The sequence below is a fragment of the Microcebus murinus genome, chromosome 20 (assembly GCF_040939455.1).
Source record: "Microcebus murinus isolate Inina chromosome 20, M.murinus_Inina_mat1.0, whole genome shotgun sequence".
In the NCBI taxonomy this organism is placed as follows: Eukaryota; Metazoa; Chordata; class Mammalia; order Primates; family Cheirogaleidae; genus Microcebus; species Microcebus murinus.
The window spans coordinates 24,092,320-24,118,476 of NC_134123.1; the positions used below are offsets into that span (position 1 = coordinate 24,092,320).

Sequence of the window (26,157 nt, forward strand, 5' to 3'; positions counted from 1 at the left end):
GGTGCTGCTGAAGGGAGACTGAGTTGAGCTTGGACGGTCTAGGCCTGGTGCAGGAACACCAAGAAACAAATCCGCCCGCCATTTGCAGATGCATCGCTTGCCCAGCGCCACCCGGAGTTGCCCATTTCACTCAGTTCAGGCCTGCCAGGGGCAGTGGCCAAACCAGGAACTCCTCCTGTGGCAGCAAGGCATTCATCCCCACCGGGGGATGGTGGCAGTCACTGACCCTCGGAGAGCCTGAGGAAAGCTACGCACCCTCTTCCTGGAACAGTGTCTGGATTCACGTTCATGGGTTCAGGGATTACCTCGAATGCTTGCACCCTCAATTTTTTTATAAAGATTCTTCAGTTGGCTCAAAACACAGGGAGAATGAACTGACTCAGTTCAAGAGCATGAGCCTCTTCTCACCCATCCGCTCCCCTCTTTCCTGGGACAAGCCCTGGGTGGCCACGGGCTTAGCCACTGGAAAAGCAGGTCTGAGTTCCTGCACAGGAAATACACCGGAAGTCGAAAACTGGCCTCCTCGGGAGGGGTGAAGGACAAAGAAATAGGGCAGCGGGAGAATGCTCACAGCCAAGGACCGAGTAAGAGGGAATAGTCTTCACCACCTCTGTCCACCGGACACATTCTTGATGTCTCATGAGTGCTCTGAGTGGTGGCGCCAACTGCCTGGGTTCACATCCTGACTCCAGCGTGCCTGGTGGTGGCCTTTGGGCAAATGGCATGACTTCTGCCTGCCTCCATTTCCTCATCTGTAAACTGAGTATAAGGATAGCAGTGACCTACCTCCAATGGGTGTGGGGATAAATGAGTGACAGTATGTAAAGAGCACATAGGACAGTGCCCGGCACAGAGAAAGCACTTTACACATTTTAGCTACAATCATTATTACAAGAACCTCATTATTGGCCGGGCGCGGTGGCTCACGCCTGTAATCCTAGCACTCTGGGAGGCCGAGGCGGGCGGATTGCTCGAGGTCAGGAGTTCGAAACCAGCCTGAGCAAGAGCGAGACCCCGTCTCTACTATAAATAGAAAGAAATTAATTGGCCGACTAATATATATTAAAAAAAAAGTTAACTGGGCATGGTGGCGCATGCCTGTAGTCCCAGCTACTCGGGAGGCTGAGGCAACAGGATTGCTTGAGGCCAGGAGTTTGAGGTTGCTGTGAGCTAGGCTGACGCCACGGCACTCACTCTAGCCTGGGCAACAAAGCAAGACTATCTCAAAAAAAAAAAGAACCTCATTATCCTCATGTACAAATGAGGAATCAGACCCAGAGGAGTTAACTTCTTGCCCAACGTCACTCAGCTAATCACTGACCAAGCTGGAATTTAACCCCGGTCTTTGTGACTCCAGAGCCCATGTGTTTAGCTTCATGAGTTGCCATTGGAATTCCAGAAGTTTTGCAGCTGGCCTCCCTCCCGGCTCATCTGATGCTGGAGTTGTCACGCATCTCAAAGGGGAGTCGCTGGATGAAGGGTCTTCCACTCTGACGCCAGGGCCTTGCCAAGGGTCACGGTGTCTTCAGAGACATTCAGTACAGTGCCCCGGTTACAGCTGGCTGCCCTATACATAAGCAGGCAGAAAGATCTAGAAATCAGTGCTTCCCAACTGCTAGCATCTGATGATTGGAAAAATGTGCAATGATCTTACATTTTTAAAAAGCAATTTCAAGTTCAGAAGCAGCTCTATTTTTAGATTTACCTTTCTTCTAATTTGATTAGAGATGTAACTTGAGCAGGTCTAAAGAGTTAGACGTTACAGAAATAAAGTACTGTCTCCCAGAGAACAACTGGAACTTATTATTATTTATTGGTAGTATCAGAAACATTATTCAGTAAATCTATATTTTAATAGCCACAGCAGTGCCATGCATTTGGAAATTGTAGCACATATATGTGTAAGACATTCATTATAAGAGGCTTTATGAGAAAAAATGCTTGGGGAAAATGGGGCTTTGCAGACACCTTGAAATAACTCAGAAGCCCCCAGCAGTGACTCGTCTAGACATTTTGGAACCAACGCAGAAATGTATTGCAAACTGAGAGTGAGCTCCTTTTGTTGCTGATGGGTAAGGTAGGCCAGGGCGAAGGGTGCTACATCTCGGGCTCCAGACCTCACGCAGCACGGCCCCTCCAGGAGGGACCCGGGATCCCGGAGCTCCCGCTCCCCCGCCAAGCGTGCACAGATTCAGCCACAGCCGCAGCCAGCCCTACCCAGCAGAACTGCTGAGAGCTGCCTGCTCAGGGGAAGGTAGCATGGTGACCCTCCCCTTCCCTGGCACTAAGATCCATCTCCCAGGTGCCCTGGGGTACACCCGCCTCCCATGACTTCATCTCCAGACAGCCAAGGAAAGAGAGACCCAAGGGAAGAGAGCGTCTCCAGCCTAGGGAATGAGTTCTCGATGCAAAGCGTCCTGGCCTTGGATGGGTCCTGTCCTGTCTCCGGACTGGGTCTTCTCATCCGTGCATTGAAGGATGCAGTTACATGAACCACGAGAGCCCCTTCAGTCACTGAATTCTTGGTAGGTTGAGGACTAGCCTGCCTCACCAGCAGTCTGAAGACGCCATGTCTTCAGGTTTGGGCAAACTGGCATTTGCTGCGGGAAAGTTCAAGAATGTTAGTGCGCAAAATGCTGCCACTTTATACACACTGGCTCTGTGAATTCCTTCTGTTATTTGGCCCTGAGGCAGCGCCACGTGAAGGAGGTGCCACTGTGGGCTGGCCAGCCGCCATCTGTGGACCACTGTGAGTGACGGGGCTGGGCCTGTGGAGGGACCTGGGCCCTGTTTGGCTGTAGAGTGTGTCCCACACAGGCGGGAAGCATCAGGTTTCCCCAGGTGTCCCCACATGGACACTTTGTCTCCCTTTCTGATGTGTGTGATGGCCTCCTCCCTCTACCTGGTCTGCCCTGGCCAGAGAGGGGCCTGTCCTCACAGGGGCCACCCCACCAGGAGACATTTGGAGTCTCCTGGAGACATTTGATGCCACCATGTACTCTCTTGAGCCTGCTGCTCTAGTGGAAGGCAGTGCCCTGCAGTGTACGAGACCATTCTGGAGTCAGGCTGCTCAGATTCAGACTGCCGGCTCCACTTCCTGGCTGTGCAACCTCAGACACATCGCTTAATGTCTCTGTGCTTCAACTCCCTCTTCTGCAAAATGGAAGTAACACCACTTGGGCTCTTGAGTGAGTCACACACGGCTATACAAGAAAAGCCCTCAGCAGAGTGCTCATTACCTTCGTCTTCAGCACAGTCGTCATTGTCAGACCCATTATTCCTCCTGGAGGTTCGCGCACACCCCTGGGCCACCCTGGGAGGTGGAGCGGAGACCTGGCCTCGGCACTGCCTCCCTCCCCCAGCAGTTCCATGCAAGCTGTTGCCAGGCCCGGGCAGTCCAGAGTCTCCGGGGTAAGGACGTACAAACAAGGTCTTCCTCCCAGGGGGGTCGTTGCAGCTAAGAATGTGGCAGTGATTTGCCAGGGAAGGGCACTCGTGACACCCTGGGCGCCGTGTGGCAGCCTGAACACCCTGCAGCTTCTGGTGTAAAGGGGCTCACTATGGACTTGGGGGCTTACAGGGTTAGGAAAGATGAGGCCAGGGCAGGGGAGGAGACTTGCATTCATTCGTCATTCACCACCCGCTTTGCGTAAGGCCTTGCTGTGGGTAGACGTCTCTCCCTCCACTAAAGCGCCAGCTCCTCTAGCCACGGGCGTCTGCTGGCCCATTAAGACCCACCCAGAAGGGACACGACTCCATAAATATGAGAAGGTGACAGTGTTTCTAATACTGATTAAAGGTCACAGCCTCTTTCACTAAAAAAAAAAAAAAAAAAAAAGACCCACCCAGAGTCATAAGGGAAGGAGCTCTGCAGGAGGGATATGGAGACAAGAGAGTAAAGGCTGCCTTCAGCACAGGGCAAGAGAGCATCTAGGAAATCATCAGATGATAAGAAATGCTTTGGAAGCCTTGGCACAGATCACTTGGTTGACCAGCGCAGCAAGTCACGTGGCTGTAAACGGGGCAGATCTGAACTGAGACACCCCGTAAGCGTGAAACACACGCTGGGTTTCCAAGGCTTGGGACACAAAAAAGAATATAAGTCATCTTGTTAGTAATATTTATATTAACTGTTGTATTGATTACGTGTTGAAATGCTCATTTGGGATATATTGGGTTAATTAAAACACCATTAAAATTAATGCCACCACCAGTTTCTTTTTCCTTTTTAATTTAAAACTAGAAAATGTAAAATGATGTATGCAGCTCGCATTGTATTTCTGTTGGGCAACAAGCTTGAGAGAGACTGATAAAGACGTTGGCTGAGAGCCGGAGTTTACTGCCGTGAACTCCCCTGTCTATGCTGGAGTTTCCCCGTCTGTCTTAGGCTACCAAAGAATTTGGAAGTTTTGATATCCTCAGATGACACCAGGAACTTCCAGCCACGTGACTCCCGGGAAATCACAGTAGCCGCCCACCCAGAGGCTCAGTTCTGGGATCTGTCACTGTGTCACATGCCCAGATCTTCCGGCCATCAGAGGATAGCTGTGCCCACTCTTACCCCTGAAACGGGCACTGCGGGATCATCAAACCATATTAAACAGCGATTCCGCTTCGCAATTACAGAGCTCAGAATTGCGCCCTTTGGGAATTCACATCAAATGAGCTTCAGAAAGGCTGCAGGCGAATGGGGAAAGCACAGCCGTCAGTTCCTGATGCGAATGAATAATTGAGCAGCCTGCAAATGCCACGAAGGACCATGTCGTATAGGTGGGCGACTGGTCTGCCTGGCCCAGGTCCTTGGGAAAGGCAGCCCGCACCTTCCAGAGCAGCTTTTGGCAAATACAGTGTGACGCATCAGAAGGCGCCTCTCCCTGACATCTGAGCTTTTCTACCCATGCAGTCCCCATCCCTGAAAGCCACAGCCTCTGCCGGGGAGTCGTGCTTTGGGCAGAAGCTAACTCACAGTCCCCTGGTGGCACCCACTGTCCCCCAGGCTGCCTAGCAGGACTTTTCTGTGACTGGAGACCAGCAAGGCTTTGGTCCTTGGAAGCCAGGGGGCTTCCCATGCCCATTAGAGCAAAAGTGTGTGCTGAACTCGTCAGTGTCTCACAGGCAGAGGCTCTGTTGCCTGTTCCCCAGCTCTAAAGAGTGTGGTTCATCTCATAGACAGCAGTCAAGGCTTCTGTGCTAAGCGCTCTGGGACAGGGCGAGATGACAAGCCACCATCCCTGTCCCCATTCTTTGGTTGCTCGGCAAAGGACCTGTCGGGTGTCAAGGGCTGTTATCGGGGCCCTCGCTGTGCTGTCGGACCTGCTGGTTTCCCTTTGTCGACAAAGGGTCTGAACATAACGCCCTGAGTCCGGAGGGGGACGGCTCAGGGGTTTTTGCTGGAGGGGTTTTTGCTACCTGTGCACGCCAGAATCCTGCTGGAGAAAGAAAAGGGGAGTGAGGGGGAGCCCAGAAGACTGGTCCTCCTCCCCCAAGTGTGGTTACCATAGCTCCAGCCAAGCAGCAAGCTCCAAACTCCTCTGGAAAGGGAAAGAGAAGCCCTCCCTCCAACCCCCGGGCTTGGCCAGGCGGGGCTGGTGGGAGGCAGGCGAGGATGTGAGCCATGGGCTCCCACCCAACCGCCAGCCCCCAGGGCAGTGGGGTGGCTGTGTGCGATTCGGAGTGCAAGGCCTCGGGTGGTGCTGTGGCTTGGTGAGCTTGGCTCTGGTGGGCTTCAACCTAGCTCTCCCCCTTGGTCTTGCCCACAGCACCGAAAGAGCCCCAGTGACCCTGCACCTCGATGGGATTGTGCAGGTCCTAAACTGCCACCTCAGTGACATGACCATCGGGATGATGACCAGGATTGCTGTTCTGAAGTGGCTTTACCACCTCTACATCAAGACTCCTCGGAAGGTGAGCCCTGGGCCCATCACCCAGTAGGCCCCTCCCAGGCCAGGGGCCTCTTCTGGGTCCACCTTGGTTCAAGGCCATGCTCATGCTTGGTAGGGCTTTGGTGATTGCAGTTCTAGAGAAACTCTGGCCAGCAGAGGAGTGACAAGTGCTGGGAGGAACCCTCGGTGTCCCAGGGAGTGGACGGTCCATTCAGACCAGTGGGACACTGCATCGAGTGCCACCCTGGGAGAGCTCACGGGTGCCCCTGCTTCTCTGCCCTCCAGATGTTCCGGCACACGGACAGCCTCTTCCCCATCCTACTGCAGACGTTATCAGATGAGTCGGACGAGGTAGGTCGCCAACACCACCCTTCCTCACGGAACATGGGCTGCCCTGCCTCCCCTTTTGAGTGACTTAGGGTGGTGGGCTCTTATAGCTGAGATGTGCTTACTTTGTTGTTGTGCTCTTAAATCAACACCAAAATATCACCCTATTCTTCATACCTGGTAAGGTGCATCCTTACTAGAGGTACAGCTGTGCTCTTAGCTTTGGGAGTAAGGACTCTGTCTGTGCCTTGGGGCAGGGTGTCAGTGAGGACAGGAGGCTGCGGGAGTTTGCGTGTCTTTCCTGCAAGGACCTCGGAGGTTGGTGGGAACTTGGCTTCGGGGTCAGGCTCTCTGCCCAGTCTTGAGCAAGCCATTTCGCATCTCTGCGTCTGTTTCTTCTCTGTTCGATGGGGCACAGCAGTACCAGGGGGCATGAGACCACCACACTCCCTGCGGAATGCTAAGTGCCGTGCGGGGCACGAGCTGAGCACTGAGTCGGCCTTGCTTGTGTTACTCATTTCAGCTGCATCCGTTTGGACCTCTAGTTTGAAATTGGACCCTTAAGCTTTGCTGGGGCCACCAAGAGCTCCAGGCACGAAGGGGAGAGGCTGCCCCAGATCCCAGGCAGCGGGAGTAACCCCCTCTGAGAGGACCAGAGTGCGGAGGCTGGCCTGGGGGACACGGGCGCCCTGGGTCCCCCTCTTGTCAGCAGGGGGCGGGTCTCCTCCAACCACGCACCTTTCCCCACACGGTTCTCAGCACTGTCCGTACCATGGAGTCAGGGCGGGTGGTTCTTCTCCAGGGCTCCCCTGCCTGTCCCTAGCCAAGTGGCAGCATTTGCAGCCAGGCATGCCCGCTGGCAAGGGCGACACCTGTCCCCCATCCATGCCAGCCCTGCAGGCTGTGTGTTGGATGCTGACAGTCTGAGTCTGTGGGCTGCAGGCAGAGCGTGTCTGCACAAGGCACAGGGCTCTCGAATCCACAAACCTGCCTACACTTTCCCGTGGCAGCGTGAGTGGACAAGGGCTGGGGGCCAGGGGGACGGGAGAGGGACATTGCTCACAGCTCCCTGTGGGGTGAGGCACCTTGATCTTCCCTGGACCGGTGTCAGATTCCTGTGGGGACCCAGGCAGCTGCCCTGCATCCCTTATTTGCTGTCCTGAACCTGGGCTGCAGAGAGACACGGACAGGCAGGTATCAGCCTCTAGGTCCCCTGAGGTTTTCTGCATTTCCAGAAAAATCCAAAACAGATGGTCTGTGAGTGTGTCTTTGGCCTCTCCTGCCTCCCCCCACCCCCCTCCCCCACACCCTCCCCTCTCCCCCTGCACCACCCCTGCAGCGCAAGGCCCAGGTGGATGTGGCCCAGTTCTGCCCGTGTGTGTCGGGAGTGACTCACCGCACAGTCAACAGCCCTCATTTCAATACAAAAAGGCAGAGAAGAACTTTGCTGATTGGTTCCTTTCCTAGGACTTCACTGGAAGCAGCTGAGTTTTCAGTCCTTTAAATTGAGTTGTTTAATCCCATCCAGCTTTCTTTGCCTGAAATTGGTTTCTGTGTGCGTGTGCATTTACGGGGAGCGGGAGGAGATGCAGTCCATTAAACAGCTCTGTTCAGGCTGCGCCTGTGGAAACCTGATTTGCTGAAGTGCCAAATGTTGTCAGGGCTTTGGGGCACATCTTGTGGGCCTCCGGTGGGTAGGAGATTAAAGCCGCTCTTGGGGACAGTTGGGGACAGTTGGGGGAGGGGTGCTGTAACAGGAGTGAAGAGCTCCTGTTTCCCTATCTCTCTAGAGGAGGGATTTGGGGACCCTGACAATCAGTGGTGAGTCCTGATTCTGCCACATCCTGCTGCTTCACCAGAATCACATTCCTAAGTGTCCCCTGCTCAGTCTCTCTGGCGACCCTGAGGACGTGCTGTGTACTTGGCAATAGAAACAGGGCCATGAACCAGGCAAAGCCCGTTTTCTCCTGGAACTTCCTTTCCAGAATATCTAGAAAATGTTCTCCATTGGGGTTGTTTAAATATTTTCAAATACAGCCCTGGTCTCAAATTGGAGCTCTTGGGGTTCAAGACCATGAAAGCCTAGTGAGTCAAATAGGACCACAGCCAGATTGGTGGGTCCCTTCCCTGGGAAGCCTACGGTGGTGGAATTTAACCTCAGCACTCCCTGCGATGGCTCGTACGTACAGCTTGGGGGGCTCAAGGCACAGGTTATCTCAGATGACTCTCAGTTGTAGAAGTGATTACCATGTGAGGAACTATGTGAGACCCTTCCTTTGTGGTACCTACAGAAGCATCACCACAGTTCTCTGGGCGAAGTTCTATTATTTCCATTTTGCAGTTCAGAAAACTAAGGCCAGGGAGGTTAAGTAACTTGCACACAGCTAGGAGGTGGTGGAGCCCAGGCCCAAAGCCCTTAATTGTCACCCACCACGCCCGTGTCTCCCCCAGTGCAGGCCCAGCCACCCACCTCACCACCAGCTGGGAGGTGGGGAGCTTGTGTTTGGTTGTCGCGTCATCCCCATTCCCTTGTGATTTCACTGGGACAAATTTTTCTGGCCTTTTTCTCCTATTCCACAAGTTTTTGAGAAGAATTTTCAATGTGGTGGGGAGAAGTGTGTGTATTTTGGAAACACTGCCCCTTCAACCCGCAAATCCATTGTCTACTTTTCTTATTGATTTGTAGAAGCTCTTTGTATATTTCTGACATTGGATGTGTCATCTGTGTTGCAAATATTTTTCTTTCCCAGGAGGATCGGGCTAAACCCACATTCCCCTGTGCCGAGAGCCACTGGCCTCAGGGGACAGAGTGTACTCAGGTGTTGATGATGCAAGACCTGGCCCGGGGCGGGGCAGAGCCTCAGAGACCTAACTCTGCTCCCAGGGCCACCTGGTGCAGTCCCATGGGCATGTGGCCTCACTGGGGTGTCTGGTCTGCCATCGTTCCTCAGTTCTACCTGAGTGACAGCTCGGCAGTCCCCGCCCTGTGACACCCGCAATTGTGTCTGCCATTCCGTCATCCGGGATGAGCAGCTGTCTGCTCATTGCCACCTGCTCCGTGCAGACATTATCTGAAAATCCCTTTTGTCAGAAAGAATTTGCAGGTGTCAAATTTATATTCTTGGCACTAGAGTAGAAATCCTCCCATTAGCTAGAGAGCCAGTGACTCATGTTTTAAGTGAAAATGTGACCCTGATTGCCGCAGCATGGAATGCCGGGTGCACGCTCAGAGCATCCTGCCAGGTCCCTGTTCGGGAGGTGGGACGGCTGACACGCTGCCTGAGTGAGCTCTGCCTGCAAGAAGGCCGTGCCCCCAGTGCCGAGCACCCACGGGACAGGGGTCCTGTCCATGTTCCTGAGGGGCTGGCCCAGGAGGGGCCTCGGGTGAGCCCCCACTCCTAGGCACAGCTGCCTCCCAACCTGCGCTTAAAGTTCTCAGGGTGGTGTCAAGGACATCGGTTGCCCCTATGACATCCCTAACAGTTGGCCACCAGGCCCAGACACTCCTTGGACCTGTGAAATGAGGCTAATGATGGGACACCTGCCTCTTAGGCTTATTTACAGAGCAAGTGTAAAGCACCCACCCAGATCTTGGCCACTGTAACAAGTTTGTTTATGGGGAAATTGCCCTTTTGCTGGGTTGAAATCTCCCTCTCGGGAGCAAGGTGTCGCGTCATCTTGCCGTCCTGCAGCAAAGCTTTAGGGTCTTCTTTGTAGATCTTATTCTCTCATGAAGTTTACTTTTCAGCGTTTTGCATTTTTGTCGTGCTTTTGAGTGACATCCCTTTCTGGTAATGTTCTCTCCCCAAGAGGCAGTGGGGCCCAGCCCTGGCTCTGCCACTTTATGGCAGATTGACTTGAAGCAAGTGATCTAGGCTCTCTGAGACTCGGTTTCCTTATCTGTAAATGCAGGGTGATAATGGAACCTCACTTCTGGGGTTGCTATGAGGTTTAAGTGAGATCACTCGTGTCAGATGCTCAGCACAGAACTGGCCACATAAGCCTACGATGATGGTAGCTTTTCCGATGCCAGAAATGATTTCCGTAAAAGGCCCAGAGACACACATTGAGCTCAGGGCCATCGGCTCTGTGTCTGCCCAAAAGCCAGAACAGAAGCTGCTCTCTGTCCTCTCTGTCTTCCTGTCTCTCTTTAGAGACCCGAGGACCACAGGGGGACTCGGGTTCCATCTCAAGGTCATAGAAAGCCAAGTGAGGACACAGTGGGCCACAGGATGGGTGTTCCCCTCCCATCCCCCCACCCTCTGCCTCCCCAGCACCCCTGGGTTGGAGCAGCCCAGAGCGGGACCGAGGCCACATTCAGCGCGTGCCTCGCTCATCAGAGCCCCATTGTCGGTGCGTTTGCAGCTGGTTGAATCCAGGGAGAGGAGGAGAAATGGCGGCGTGGGCAGAGGACAACCTGTATCAGAGCCTCTGCAGCAAAACCCTTGCACCCCTGAAGGCTTGCTGCGCTGGGCCCGGCGCCGCCATGAATTGCGTGCTCTGCAGTGGGGCCTGTCAGCATCCCCGAGCTGGAGTGTCCTTAACACTTTAGGGAAGAGGTTCTCAGCCTAGAAGCAGCCCCCTCCTTTCCCCTCCTTTAACTTCAAAGTAACTGGAGGAGAAATTGCTGCTGGGAGTTTATGGCTTACGTGACTAGTGTGGTTACAGAAAAAAGAATGAGAATGGACTTTCTAGAAAATGTGGAAGGTAGGATTCTGAGGGCATTACTCATGGCACTAGTGGCGTTTCCAGCTCAGGAGCCCACTAACTGCATGCAGAGCGTGGACAGCCATCAGCCCCGGGGGACATGGCCTTGACTTAGGAGGGAGGGGACAGTGGGGGTGGGGCTAAGGAGTGACTTAGGAGCATCTGAAAGGGCTCTTTAAAAAGTTGCTTCAAGTACGCCATGTGGTACAGTGATGCACCCAGTCCAGGGGGCTCGGCACCTTCCCTGGCCTCCACCCAGCCGTGCGTCTGGGCAGGTAGGACCACAAGGGCAGCTGCAGCCTCCACTGGGTTCTGAAGGAAGAGGAATTGGGCATCCTGGGAGCCCATCCAGCCCATCTGTCTCTGAGGAACAGACACCACTGCACCCTAGACCGTATCTGAGGGGTAGTTTGCTTTGGGGGACAGGGGAGGGGATTTCATTTGTGTTCATGGCCCAGGTCCCAGGAGCAATGCACGGAAAAACCGAAGAGGTTCTCGGATCTCCTGGGGGAGGGCTCACTGGGGCCCAGCAGGGTTACCAGGACGAGAAGCAGGGCAAGGCTGGTTTGAGAGCCCAGAGGAGCAGCAGGGGCCAGGCTGTGGCAACACCACTGCGCCTCCACTGCAACCTGGCAGATCCGGGCTCCTCTGTCCTTTCCTGCTCCAGCCCTCATCCCACCCAGGCCACATAAGTGCTCCCTCCGCTTGTCCTTTCCAAGGCATCCTTGTCGCCAGGTCAGCTGCCTGGGCCTAGAGGCTCATCGGCCTGCTTTAGAGGACTTAGTTCATGATGACAGGGACTTTGGCTTGGGGTCCCACCCAGGGGAAGCCCCAGACCCGAGCGCTGTGCTGTGAGGAATGGTGGGGGAAGGCCCCGAGCCCTCCTGGGTTCCAAGGTGACTGGGCTGCTCTTTCCTGTGTCCAGAGGGAGGAAATTAAGCTCAGGGCCATCAGCTCTGTGTCTGCCCAAAAGCCAGAACAGAAGCTATTAGAAATTGGCCATTTCTCAGTGTCTGCCCCCAAAATGGGGATGTGAACTTAATGAGAGGCCCCTTAATTTAAGGGCGGCTTAGAGAGCCAGTGATGGCTCCTGTGGCACCTGGGCTGCGGCTTTCTTCGGGCACTGCGGTGGGTGCTGCATGTGGGACCCGTCGTGTCTGCGGAAGCAGCCCGGGAGGAACAGAGGGTACAGCCTAAAGTCTGTGGGGTCTGCCCTGTTTGGAGCACGTGGCATCTGCTGTCTTAACGAACGTACATGGCAGCCCCGGACTGGTTTCGGTTATCCCCAGTTTGACACACGAGGAACTGCGGGCATGAGGAGGATGACTTGCCCGAGGTCACAGTGCCAGCAGTCAGAATTGGACGTCAAGCCTATCTGATTCCAAAGCATCTAAAACCCCCACAAGGCCTCCCGTCGCTGCAAAGCAGGGCCCCGGCCCAGAGTGGGGCGCTGCTTCATGCAGTCCCGGCCCTCCATTGCACTGACGTGCACTGACGGTGTTTTATCCTTGGGGACCTTCCGTTCTGGATGCACCTTCTCCCTCTGGGCATTTGACTTTGACCTTGTTCCTCTGCCCCTTCTCAGGCCCCCGAGGGCTGTCCTGGGCTGACCTGGGGACCCCCAGCTCAATCCAGAAGCCCTGCCCGTCCCCTGCCTGTCTGGTCTTTTCCCAGACGGGCTGAGGCCAGTGCTGGGACTGCTAAGGGGTATGGAAGTGGCCTGGGTGGGGGACAGGAGGGAGCAGGAGGGCAGGCCCCTGGTCCCATGCTGCCTAGCTCCCTGCAGGGCCAGGCAAGTGACACAACATCTCCTCACCTCCGTTTTCCTCCCTGAATGCTGGAATTGGACTGGATTGTCCGAGGTCCCTTCTAGCTCTGAATCTGTGTGGTCCCGACTCCACTCACTGGAATACTAATGCTGCCCGCTCAAAAGTGGACAGTCTTCCGGAAGAATGGGACTTGTTTTTCCTTCTCATATCCTTGCCTCAGTTTTTATTCCACTCCATTTTTCATTCCGTCCATTCTCCAAAACAAGCAAAAACAACCCCTCCACCCTGCCCCAATTCCGCGGATTTCTTTTAAATCAGATCACGCAGTAAAGTAAAACCTCAGCCCCGAGGACTGAGGGGTAACGTTGGTGGTCAAAAGCTTGATTCCTCTTGCCAAGGCCAGACCCCACGCGGGCCGATGAGATGGACCCAGCATGGAAGACCCGAGGAGCCTTTTCCTGTCGCAGCCCTCCAGGGGTCCTGCCGAGGGCTCGGGACGCTTACCTTCTCTCCGCTTTCCCCGCAGCTGACCCTGTGCTCCCTCTGGGGGCTTCTGAGAGGAGGGGACTGGTGGCCAGGGAGAAGAGCCCCCATGGGCCTGCCCTCTTGCTCAGCGACAGCAGAGGGACTGCAGCCACCACTAGGGGTCCAGGCAAGGCCTGTGGTCTTGTGACATGAGCCCTTGGCAGCAAATCGTTGCCAGGGAGGAGAGAGGAATGGCAAAGTGACATTTCTAGAACTGCGCCTGCTGACAGGGCCACTGCTCACTCTGGCTCTTCCATGTCTTCCCACCTGTGCTTTGAGTGCCCACATCCACCACCATGGTAACCGCAGGTCACACCACTCCGGGCAAGATGGGTCTGTGGCCAGGGGGGATTTTAGTGTTTATCTTTCCAAATGCTGTCCCCTGGGCCGATGGGCAAGTGAGGACCCAAAGCTGGGGGAGTGGGCTGGGGGCTGGGAGGGTGCTGCCTGGCTGCTGGTGGAGGCGGGGTGTCAATGAGAAGAGTGGCGGGAGAGAGGCTGGCTTTCCCAGAGGCAGGGCTCACTGGCAGCAGGAGGAATTCCCCAAAGGAGAACCAGGGTGGGTGCCTCTTCCTGGGATGGGGATAGGAGCTCTCACAGGGCCAAGCTGTCTGTAGGGCCGAGCACACCACCTGGCTCTGGGCCTGACCACCCACCCCGTGGCCCATCTCTCCTTGAACTCAGGAAGTGAACCTACCTAGAGAGGCCCAACCAAGGCCAACAACCTGGCTCTGAAGCCACACAGCGGAGCCTTCCAAACTGAGGCAGCCATCGGAATCCTGTGGAGCTTTTAAAATCCAGCTACTTGGGCCTCATCCCAGCCCTCCTCAGTTGCACCCTCAGGTAGGGCCTGGCTGCCCCGGAACTTGACCCCAGGAGTTTAAGGTTGCAATGAGCTAAGAGCTATGATCGCGCTGAGATAGGGAACTGGCAGGTACTGCACTAGGCATTGCTTTGGGCATTGCTGCAGCATTGCCTCACTGAGTCAGGAAGTCTCAAAGTTTCAAATTGCCTTGATCAAAACAGGATGGAGACAGGGCAGGTTCCAACCCGTTAGAATCCAGATGGTGAAATACCACCCCTGCCATGAATATTCCTCCCTTGTTGAGCCTGTCATTAAGCCATAGCTTATATATTTTCCCAAGCTCCCAGGCGAATCTGATGTACATCTCTGGTTGGGAGCCACACACATGGGCCAGTGTGAGATCCCACTTGGAGACTAGGGTCTGTACCCCCAGCTCTCGGCCCTGGTGCCCTCTCCACATAGCACTAGGCCTGGCACCTGGGCCAGGCCCCCTGTTTCCACCCCACACCCTACTCAGCAAACGTGATATCTTCAGGAGTCCAGATTTCCCCCAAGTCGTGTGTTGGTTTTTCTTCCTCTGGAGATAGCCAAGAGCTGAGTCGGCTGAATTTCCCGAGCAGCTCCCTGTTGGCCCACAGGCTTGGTGGGGAGTTCAGGGAGCCCAGTGGAGGCTGCAGACCGGGCCGTCCCCCACTGCTAGCAAGAGCTGCCATTTCACACTCACTCCATCCCAGACCCTGTGCTCAGCCATGTGTGTGAGCTTAGTTCATTTGCACAACAGCCCCTCGAAGTTGTGTTCCCCATTTCACCTAAGAGGAAACTGAGACCCAGAGATGTTAAGTAACTTGGTCAAGATCTCAGCCTAGATGCTCCACGAAGCCGTGTGTGTGTGTGTGTGTGTGTGTGTGTGTGTGTGTGTGTGTGTGTGTCTATATCACACACATAACATCCTCTCCCTGTGCATCAAGGCTAGGCCAGGTCCCCTCCGTGTCTTTGCGTCCTCCTGTTGAGAGGACCTTCTCGTGGCCCTTCTCTCCCTTTGCAAGGGCCCCTCAGCTCTGGGCTCTGTGCGGACAGACTCTGTGCAGCCCATGGTTGATGGGCAGCGTCAGCAGATGCTTGGAAACGTTTTAAGAGAAAGCGAATGAACAGGAGGTTGGCTGGATGCTGAGCTGACCACCCCCCAAGTCTAAACATTGTTTTAGGCAGTGCTGTCCCTCCCTCCTGCAGCAGGCAGGGGTGCTGTGACCCGCTGTAGACCGAAGGGTTTCTCGGAGCACCATCCCTTTCCCAGGCCAGCTGGGGCCTGATTGCCACCTCCTGCAGCTGCTGTTTACAGTGTCCAGGGCAGAGGCCTCTGGCCCTGGTGCCAGCTAGTGGTGGTGGCTTCTGCCACTGCTCTCAGCCTGTGGGAGCCCCTCCCCCCACCCCCCTCCCCCAGGGGACAGCAGCCTGGCTTCCTGGGGTGAGTTCTCTGGCTGATACCCCAAGCCCCAGGACAGCAGGAGCCGTTCCACACGTGGTCAGGGCCATGCCCCGCGTGAAGGAAAGGGCCAGGCTGCTGTGTGGACGGCCACAGAGGCCCCTAGGTTTTCCGGGAATGCCCAGCCTCAGGGCCTCTGCGCTTCATATCAGCTCCACTTCACAAGAATAAGGAGCAGCCCGAACTGACCCAGATCTCAGGCAGGGCCCTGCCAGCCGACCGCTCCGGGCAGAATCATCAGATAGCCCTCGACAGTGGCCTGCACCCGCCAGACCTCAGCTCCCAGGGCCTTTAGCCTGAATTCACCTCTCCCACCAGCACCAAGTGTGTCCCTTGGAAACATCTTGCAGCTTCCTCCCGACTGGACCAGAGAGGGCCCAGCTTGGGGATGTCCTGTCAGCATAAGAAGTGTTTTCTCTTCCAGAGCTGCGCCAGTTGACACCCCAGGGCCCCATCAGCCAACCAACAGTTTCTTAAGGATTGGTGGGTGCAGTAAAGTAGGTGTGTCCCTCTGTGTACCCCCTTGGCAGAAGCTGTTCAGAACTGTCCATCTCCCATTTCCGGCCCTGCGCTGCAGGTCAGCTGGTATTAATATGTACTCAGCATCTGCTGAATGCCTCGCTCTGGGCTCCGTGTTCAGGAGCCTTGGGAGGAGGCAAGGACAGGCCTCCCAGTCTGGGACTCGGGCTTGCAAAGCTGGTGCCCAGCTTCCAGCTATTTCCAGGGTGGCAAAGGAGCAGCCAGCAGCCCCTGGGGGAGGGTGAGCGAGCAGAGCCTCCCACTCCCGGTGGTTCTAGTGCTGCTCTGTGGGTGAGGTGTTGGGACAGTGAGTGCCTGGGTGGACCAGGCAGAAGAGGAACAAACAGCCACCATCCCAGAGAGGTTGTCCTTGGCCTACAGGAATGCACAGTAGGGTGACAGCCTGCAACAGCCCCCACCCCAGACATTGACTCCCCTCCCATACCAAAACATGCCCTTTGTTGGTATAAAGTTACCTCCAAAAGGGTGGGGGGGCTTCCTGGTCTTTGCTGTCTATACCATGGAGGGTGGGAACCCCCTCCCATTACCCCAAGGCTTCCTCCCCCCCCATCTGCTTTGCAGATGCCCCCAAACCCAGTCACCACCCGCCTTGACCCTTTTGCTCCACAGAGGGTCAGCTTGCTCCTCTCCAAAAAAAAAAAAAAAAAAATGAGGGACCAGCTGATGGGCCTTCCCCACCCCCAGCCTGTTGCCATGGTGACAGCAGGCGCTCCTGCTCCTGCTCCTGCAGAATATTGCTTTCTTGTAACCTCCCTCCCTCCCTCTCTTTTCCCCCTTCTTTCTCTCACACAAAAAGAAAGCACAAGTGTTTTATATTCATTTTGCAAAAAGCTGTGTAGCGCATACTAATGGACGTGGCTTCCTCCTGCTTTCTTTGAGCCTTTTCCCATCCTCGGAGCCGGGCCTGTGGGCCGGCCACAGGCACCGGCCCAGCCAGCCCGTTCTAGAGGCCGAAGCAGGAGTGGCCAAGCTATGGGGCCTGTCTTTTCTCCCAGTCTTCAGCCTGGTGGCTGCCCGGTGAGCAAGGCCCCTGAGGTCACCTGGTCCTGGTGCCAGAGGTTCCTGGCCACACACCAAGGGCTGTGGGGTCTCCAGGTGGGTGAAGTGCCGAGATCCTGGCAGAGACTCAGAGCCGGTGCAACAGGAAGGGTGGCTCTCCGCAGCCCCTGTTCTCAGTCCCAGGCCTTCCTCTGCCCAGGCTGCTGCTCCAGCCCCAGGCCACGGCAGAGTCCCGGCCTAGGTTGCCCCAGAGCCTCATTCAGGCCCTGGCCTGAGTCGGGTTTGCAGCTCAGCCGGGAGAACCAGCAGCCAGACTTGTTGGACACAGGAGCCTGGGTGTCAGAGCTCCCTGCTCCCCGCTTCAAGCCATTCCTTGCCCTGCGTTTTGACAGCCCTTTCCCCTCCTCCCCTCTAGGAGGCCTCAGAAGGTGGTGATGCAGTTCTTGTCTCCACTTTACGGCACAGGAAGGGGCTGTGTGTGTGTGTCAGTGCACACAAGTGCACACAAGTATACATGGCATTGCCCTAGGCAGGGGCTGTCGCTTTTTGCCAGCCCCTGGGGACCAGAGACAAATCCTTTGATATGTAAGCACCAGAGGAGTGGCTGGGATTACCGAAAGAACCTGTACACAACATTTCCGGCTTTAATTGTGCTATTGAAGTGTAATTTGCATTCATTTGCCATTTGGTGTTAAACTTCCTAAAATAAGAGAATTCAAAATGTGAAATGTGCAGCTTTGCCGGCTGCTGGCTGCGCTCGCCAGCGGGGTGGGAGGCAGCGGTCCAGAGGTGGCTGATGCACATTCTCTTTGCGGGGAGCAGAGGGGTCGGAAGCCTTTAGCGTGGGCACCACTGTCGCTGCCCAGAGTGGCGAGCCAGCCTTTCTCGTGTGCTTGCTTTCTGTGCTTTGCACACAAAGTGTCTCCTATAATCCTCACAATAGCCTTGCGAGGTTAAGTCTCCATTTGCACATAGGGGGAAACTGAGGCCTTCCATCATCTGCAAAACCAAGTTCAGACTTCTTTATCTGGGTCATAAGCTCTACCGCTTTGCCCTGATTTCTGGCCATTTCCCTCAACCCCCAGCCCTGTTCCCTGTTCTGGAGCTAGAGCAAAAGTCTAGTTTGCTGGAACGTGCCAAGTCGTTCGGCCTCCACAAGTAGCTCCTGCTAGATAAGAGAAAGCTCTGAATGCCTCTCTTTCCCGCCTCAGTTCTCTCGGCCAACTTAGGCTTGAGTACTTGCAAAGCCAGCCTCTGGGCCCTCCTCCGCCGCAATCGCCGACTCCCTGGCACCTGTGCTGTATTGGCAGTAACTGTTTATTGCCTGTCTCCCCCAGGAGTCTGTGACCTCATCAGAGGCAGAGCCTGTCCTGTCCTGCCTTGCCTGTCCTGCAGCCAACACAGGACCTGCCCATGGAGGCCACCCGGTAGATGTCTGGGGGAAGAGGTTGTGTGCATGAAAGTAACTGTTCAAGGGTCAGCAGCTGAGTGACAGGACCAGGACAGGACGTCAGGACCATCTGGCCACAAAGCCCTGTGGAGCATTATTAATAAGCTCAGGTTGGGGGACCAGAGCTGTGTTTGAGATGCATTTCCTGTCACCTTGAGCCAGTGTCCAAGCCTCAGATTCCTCATCTGTAGTGTGTAAGATGGGTCTCATGACAAGGGTGAGCATTAATTGTGGCCAGGAGTGAGGACAGCCTGCTCCGCTGGCCTCCCCGTCCCTTGCAACCTGGCCCTGGGGCCACTCAGAGGGCAGGGATGGTGCTGCGCAGGCCAGGACCCCTCGGTGCTGGTGGTTCTTCCTGAGCACCTTTCCCGGCGGGGAAATTAGCTCCCACCGGACACTTAGCACGGGTCCATGTGTCAGTATGTCCAGCATGTGGCCTGGTGCCAGCCACCTTGCTGACTCACGCTGTTCTTTGCTGCACGTGACCGCCCATTTGCTGCCAGAGGCAAGCTCCTCTGTCCCCTGCACAGACAGCCCTGAGTGGAGCAGGCAGCACGGGGGAGCAGTCACAGATGCGAAGCCTTGCGAAGAGACATGGTGGCCTCCGTGAGACTGTCACCTCCCTAGGTCTGAGTCAGATGCAAGAACCTGGGGGTCCGGAGTCCCCACTGCCTCGGGCCGTGAGCAGACCAAGACTACTAGACTCCGGGAGTTTTAGGGGCCTGACTTGGGGTTTGGGCTTTTTATTTTAAATACAAGTCACATACCATAAAATTGATCCATTTAAAGCATACAATATAGTAGTTTTTAGTATTTTCACAAGGTGGTGCAACCATCACTACTTTCTAATTTTTTTTTTTTTTTTGAGACCGAGTCTCGTTTTGTCACCAGGGCCAGAGTGCCATGGTGTCATCATAGCTCACTGCAACTTCAAACTTCTGGGCTCAAGGCATCCTCCTGCCTCAGCCTCCCAAGTAGCTGGGACTATAGGCATGCACCACCACGCCTAACTAATTTTTCGATTTTTGATAGAGACGGCATCTTGCTCTTGCTATGGTCTCGAACTCCTGACCTCAAGCAGTCCTCCCACCTTGGCCTCCCAGAGTGCTAGAATTACAGGCATGAGCCACTGCCCCCAGCCCTGAGCATTTTCATTACCCCAAAAAGAAGCCCTGTACCCATTTTCAGTCACTCCCTACCCACTCTCTGTCCAGCTGGCAACCACTAATCTACTTCCGCCTCCATGGATTTGCCTATTCTAGACATTTCATACAAATGGAACCATCGTACACTGCATGGTCTTTCGTGGCCGGCTACTTTCACTGGGCAGAGGTTGTCAGGGTTCACCCATGTTGTGGCATGGATCAGTGCTTCGTGTCTCTCTATACGGCACATTGTTTATCCATCTCTCAGTTGATGGATCTTTGGGTTGTTTCCACTTTCTGGCTATTTTATTAGGGATGACGCTGCGTGGACATTTATAAATAAGTTTTATGTGCACATATGTTTGCAGTTCTCTTGGTAACTACCTAGGAGTGGGAGTATACCTATGGCAACTCTGTTTGACTTTTTGAGGAACTGTTAGCTTGAGTCTTGCCTCACTGTTTGATTTGGGGTGAGTCATTCTCCCACCCTCCCCCAACCCCTATTCCCTGGTCTCATTTCCCCTCTGTCTGTGACCTTTGGAAAGTGACTTGCTGGGACAGTTGGGCACCGAGGGGCATAACCTCAGCACTCCTGCAAAGGCAGGTGCTCAGGGGCTGCTGCCACTTGCAGCGACACTGCTGTCCCCTCTGCGTTCCGTCTCACTCTTCTCCTCTCTGTCTCGGTTCCATCGCTGCAGCAAAGAGCCCGTGGAGGCTCCTCCCTAAGTGGGAGCAGAGGGCTGGGCCCTCCCTGCTGGTCCTAGACCTCCCCAGGCCCCCTGGATCTTGGCCTGGCTGCAGGGGCAGCCCTGGCTCCTGCCATCTGACCAGGCTTAGTAGCTACATTTTTCAGCCAGTGTGGATCCATTTTGCACAGGCCCAGCGAGTGAAAATTCTCTGAGAGGCTGGGTGCATGGCTCATACCTGTAACACCAATGCTTTGGAGGCCGAGGCAGGAGGGTCACTTAAGACCAGGAGTTCTAGGTTGCAGTGACAAGCTGTGCTCGTACCACTGCACTCCAGCCTGGGCGACAGAGTGAGACCTAGTCTCTATAAAAAGATAAAAAGAAAGTTTGGAGAGCTGCTGAAATGCATATACTGTTATAGGCAAGGGCGGGCCACGGTTCAACCCCTCGAGATGGCCGTGGATGCTTGTGAGAGTTCACTATTCTGCTGCCTGCTGGGCCGTGGGCAGGGGTGGCTCCGACTCACCTCTGCAGCCCCTGGCACAGACCAGGGCTCAGGTGTCAGGAGAACATCCCAATGCCCGGGAGCGGGAGGAATGGAGGGAAGGATGCGATCAGTGGGAGGTGGCATCTGTGTGGGCGAGTGCCCGAGTGAGGCCAGGCTATGGTGGTGCGAATGGGCTAACCAGCGAAGGGGGTCTCAGCCTGCCGGGCCAGAGTTGGCCAAGAGGATGCCAGGGTGACGACAGGGCGGTGCAGGGGGAGGCACTGGTACGTCGTCTGCAGTGGCAGGAACCACTTTCAAGCTTTAGAGGAGATAGGCCTTGTCTTCTCTTTCTTTTTTTTTTTTTTTTATCTTGAGATTAATTTTCCCTTTTAAAGTGCACAGTTCACTGGTTTTTAGTATATTTATCAGGTTTTGCAATCATCCTACAATACCCCACCATAGCCTTGACCTGACCTTGCATTCACCGTGTCCAGCGCAGCTGCCCCGCCCACCAGGCGCTGCATCACTTCCACCAGGCCAGGGCTGAGGCCCCACCTGCCAGGGTTATTCTTGCCCTGGGCTCAGGGTGGCCCAGAAAGAGGCACAGTCATCCACGCATCAGGCATCTCCTGGGGCAGGGACAGCCCTGGGGAGACACCTGTGGATAGAACAGGCACAGTCTCTCTTCAGATCAGGACAGGAGTGGGGAGCAGGAAGGGGCGGGCAGACACCGCAGTGTGGAGCACAGTGAGCAGGAGGCTCCTGGGGCAGATGACTCACATACGCACACATTCACCAAGTCCCCTCCCAGCAGGGCACGTCCCTGGTCCCTCTCCCCATTCCCACCACAGCAGAACAATGGGCTCTCGGTGCCAGGCCAAGACAGGTGTGATACAAGGGTGTGGGGGTTCTCTGGATTGTAGGGCAGCCCCAGGGCCTTGTAACAGCGCTGACCTGCAGTCAGCTCCGCTCTGTCCCCACGCTCTGCCTCTTCCTTGGAAGATCTCAGCAAGCAGGTGGTCAGGCTAGTGAGCCTCACCCTCCCCAAACCTGCATAGGAACCCTTTGGAGACAGTGAGGACCAAACGATGTGTCTGAACCTTAGAAAGTGCTTGATCTTAGAGCCCAGCATGCACCCTGAACGTGGAGGGTGCTTTGGGGTCTATAGCGGCCTGACGTCACCTCTGCAGAAGAATCTGCTCTGTGGACCCGTGGGGAGTGGGGCAGTGGCTGCTGTGGGATTCTCTTTTAGCCAGGGGCCCTGCAACGCATGCTGCAGTGACACCTCACCTGAGTCCTGTGTCTCCTGGGGACCAGGAAGGGGGCCACGGGAAAGCTGACTTGCCAGGCCTCAGATTCCAGCTTCCTTCTTCCTGAGGCCCCCGTCCGGGACCATCTGTGTTCTCTTGAACTCGTGTCTCCTGTTACTTTCTGAGCACGCCTACAGCCGTGGTCTTGGTGGCTCTCACCAGCCTGCTGACCTCACCTCTCGCCAGGTCACCGCAGCTCACAGCGGAGGCTCATCGTCATGCTCCACTTGTCTCCCCAGGTTGTCCTGAAGGATCTGGAGGTGTTGGCAGAAATTGCTTCCTCCCCTGCAGGCCAGACAGATGACACAGACCCCCTCGATGGCCCTGACCTCCGGCTCAGCCACTCAGAGCTCCAGGTGCCCACCCCCGGCAGAGCCGGCCCGCCCATCACTCCCGGTAAGTACCCCTGGGGGCTTCCGGCCCCAGTGATCCTGGACATGCTCATGCTGGGTCTCGTGCTGGGCCAGGGCGCTCCTTTGAATGTTGTCATGAGCCCCAGAGTTCTCTGGGTGTGAAGGGTCCGTGGGTTTCCTACCAGTGACCTGCCACCCAAGAGGCCCCAGTGGCAGGTAGCCCTCATACCCAGCAGCCCTTTCTCCCCATCCTCCTGCACCTTGGATGCTTGCGAGCCACTGGCTAAATGCAAATGCGTCTGAGTCTGCTGGGCAGCGTCTCCCCAGTCAGGAGCCAAGGGCCTGGTCTTAGGCCTCACAGGTGGAAGACCAGGCAGCCATTTCCTTCCTCACCAAGAAGCTAAAAATAGCCCTCAAGACGGCAGGCAGCCCCAGCAGGAGACGGGATAATTCAAACAGGCTATTTCCGGCAAGCCTCAGAAGCAAAGGTGGCCGTAGTGTTGTAGTGCTCAGCCCTGGGTTCCTTCCTGACAGTGGGCCGGCTCTCCTCCGGGGCCCAGGCCGGCGCCGCTTCCTCCAGCGACACCATTCTGGAAAATGCCCAGGGCCACAAGTGGTGGGAAAGTGCCCAGCGATTCCTGGGCGTCTCCTTGGCCCAAAGACCAGGCCCAGCACCCAGAGGTACAGGGGGTCACAGGAGCCCTGCAGGCCTGACCGTGCCCTAGGGCATGCCAGGTCAAGTCACAGAGACCCCTATATTAAAGATACCTCCTAATGACAGTGAAAGTCAAGGGCTCCCCAGCCCTTGCAGCGGGTGTCATGTAGGAGCCCGGGCCTCAGGCCACCTCCCCACGTGTGCCTTGCTGAGGCACGGAAGGAGTGAGGGGTGCCACGGCCACCCAGCTTCCTCTGTCTTGTTTTGCCAGGATGCCGCAGTTCTAGGCAGCCAGTGGCCATGGTCAGGGAAGCGGCTCCCACACCCTGACCCCAGGACCCATGCTGGGGCTCCCACCTGTCCCCTGGCACAGGAGTCCCTTCTCCATCCTGCATCCCCAAGTCAGCACATGGCGGGCTGTGACGAGTTGGGGAGAGGAACAGAGGCTTATCCTTAGGAAGGGAGCTCAGGTTTGGGGAGCCGTGAGAACTGGCCAGAAGAAGGGCCGCAGCCGAGAGGACGCGTCCTGCAGAGGGTGGCCAGGTGGAGAGCCCTGGTCCCCACCCTGGGCAGCAGATGCCACTGCACCCTCTCTCACCTCAGGGGTAGCCCAGAAAGCTGTTTAGGTAGCACAACGTTGCGGCAGGGCTAGGCCACCTGGATCTCCCCGACCCTCTTCCATCTGTCCTTCATCTGTAGGGGTTTTTCTCTTCTGCCCTGACACAGAGACATGATGACTATGACATAGGTTTCCACTCATGGGGGGATGGGCCAGGAAACTGCCGTGAGCAGCCTGGACTGGAGAAAGTTGGGTTGTGGCCTCAAGGGATGGGGCCTGGCCTGGGGGTCCCTAGAAGGCCAATAGCATCTCGCCCTTTCCCCCGCTTGGGAGTGAGGAACGGGGGACCCTTCGGCAGAGCGCTCCAAATCCCAGCTCCTGGCCCTGCCGAGATGCGCAGGCCACAAACAAGGCTTAGGCAGTGGCAACTCCTGTCCCAGCTCACCGAGGCTGTCATACTGGCTTGTGTCAGCCAGGAACTCACTGGGAATTCATAGAAAAACAACAAGTTATGCCAGATGGGATGAAACTCCATCCTGGAAAGAACACCAAGGAAGCGCCTGCAGCCAATAACACTTCTTGCTTTAAGAATCCACGCCATCATAGCCAAGGAACCATGTGGGGAGAAAAATAAGAAGCAGCAGCTACAACTCCGGGCCACGAGCTCTCAACCTGGGCCCACGTGTGGCCTTCAAGGAGTGCGGGAACCTCCAGGCAAAACCCACGTGCTCACACGTTAGTGTCCACAGCTGGCATCAGAGCTTACAGACACGTACGTGGTTTTTAAAAGGTCAGCTCAAACCAGTAACTGGAGATGGCGGAAGCCCGAGCGTGCCTTGTCCCTGCCGCCTCTGCTGCCTGGAGGGCACACACCAGGCACCAGGAATGTGTGGGGTGGCATTGAGGGCAGAAGACATGCAGGAAGTGCACACTCGTGCCTCTGCTAGCTGCCATTTCCCACGTTGCTTCTCGGGCATGCGAAGGGATCGTTCTGTCCGTTTCCATCTGGCCGTGCACGCGGACAAGTGCACAAGGCCACATGATCCGTGCAGGCTGCAGTGCTGTGTCCCTTTAAAGCAGAGCGCCCCAAAGATGTGAAGGGACTTTCTAGAAGGCAGAGCAGGCAGGAGCCTAGGAAAGACGAAGTTGGTGGCATCTGTTGGGAACCGATGGTGCAGCCTGCGAGTTGGGTGTGGAAACTACAATGGTACAGATCGCACGTAGCGCTGGGGAAGCCAGACCCGTCACACGCCTGGGTGGCTGCTGTGTTGGCCTAAATGCTCCTACTTCGGTGGTCCCCAGGGCCCCTCGAGGCAGGGCTGCCCACATGGGATTTTCTTCCTGCCTGGCCTACCGTAAACATCCCTCTCCTGCGCTCCTCCCGCCCCGCCTCCCCCGCAGAGCACCAGGAGTGGGGAGTCAGGAGAGAGAGGCAGACAGGTGGCTCTAAGGGAAGCTGGTGGAGGGTCAGCTCATTTTCCTATTTCCCACCCCTTGGTCTCCTGGAGCTTAGCCTCTTTTGTACCCCGTCTGTACGTCGGGGAGTCTGCAGGGCCTGCCAGGCTCTGGGGACAAGAGGTGATGAGCGGGCCTGCTGGATCAGTCCCTTGTTAGAGATGTGCCTGTGCTCCCAGGGCCTGGGCATCTCCACTGCCAGGCAAGGAGCGGCCAGGCCTGGGGAGGCCCAGCCAGCCTCCATGGCCGAGCACAGCAGCATGTGGCAGCCTGGGGCCGAGGGTGGGCCCCTGAAACCCAGTCTTCCCTGGCCCTCCCTGCCGCCACGGCGCCCATCGTTGCTGGGATGAAAGCTCCTCGTGTCAGTATACCCTGCAGGGCGCACCAGGCCAAGGTGTTTTTATCCCTACCTCTAAAATGAAACGTTCTGATTCAATTTCATTCCTTATAGCCTAGGTCAGCGTGGCCAAACAGCAGCAGCATTTTAATGTTGCCTCATGGAAACAAGTTCTAGAAGAAGCCCAGAAATCCACCTCTGGGGCACTTTCCCCAGTAAGCACAGTAACGATAGTAATGATAATGGCTACAACGTTGGCTTGTTAGGACCAAGCCTTGTCCTAAGCCCTTGCCCGGGCTGTCTCCTGGCGATTGGCCCCTGGCCTCTCCGCAGCAGCTCTGAGAGGTGAGCACTGCTGTCATTCCCACCTCAGCTGGGCCAGAAGCCCGGCCTGAGAGCCTGCACTCCTCACCCCACGCTCGGGAGTGCCACCCCTGCCCGGCACTGGAAGCTTACACCGCCTGGGGGAGAAGCAGTGGGTGCCAGGCCATGGCCCCAACCTGGCAGTTCTTGGCAGCAAGTCTGACCGCCACCCCTACCCCGCCAGCACCACTGCCCAGGAAGGCGTCCTCTGGTGCCCTCACTGCCAGGCCTTCCCTTGTCGCCAGATGGAAAGCCAGCCCCGGCCACCCAGGCCTCCCTGCTGACGGGTCCCTTCCTCCTCACCCTCGCTGTGCTGTCCT

The 26,157-nt window shown here is 56.0% G+C and overlaps 1 protein-coding gene across 1 annotated transcript in view; it reads left to right on the forward strand.

Moving 5' to 3' along the window:
• Positions 1-26,157, forward strand: part of VAC14 (VAC14 component of PIKFYVE complex) — a 99,588-nt gene that overhangs the window by 28,236 nt on the left and 45,195 nt on the right. The window contains exons 11-13 of the mRNA XM_020282638.2: positions 5,760-5,904; positions 6,168-6,233; positions 22,355-22,511. Of these exons, the coding sequence (XP_020138227.1) occupies positions 5,760-5,904; positions 6,168-6,233; positions 22,355-22,511 (368 nt within the window). The remainder of the gene's footprint in view (positions 1-5,759; positions 5,905-6,167; positions 6,234-22,354; positions 22,512-26,157) is intronic.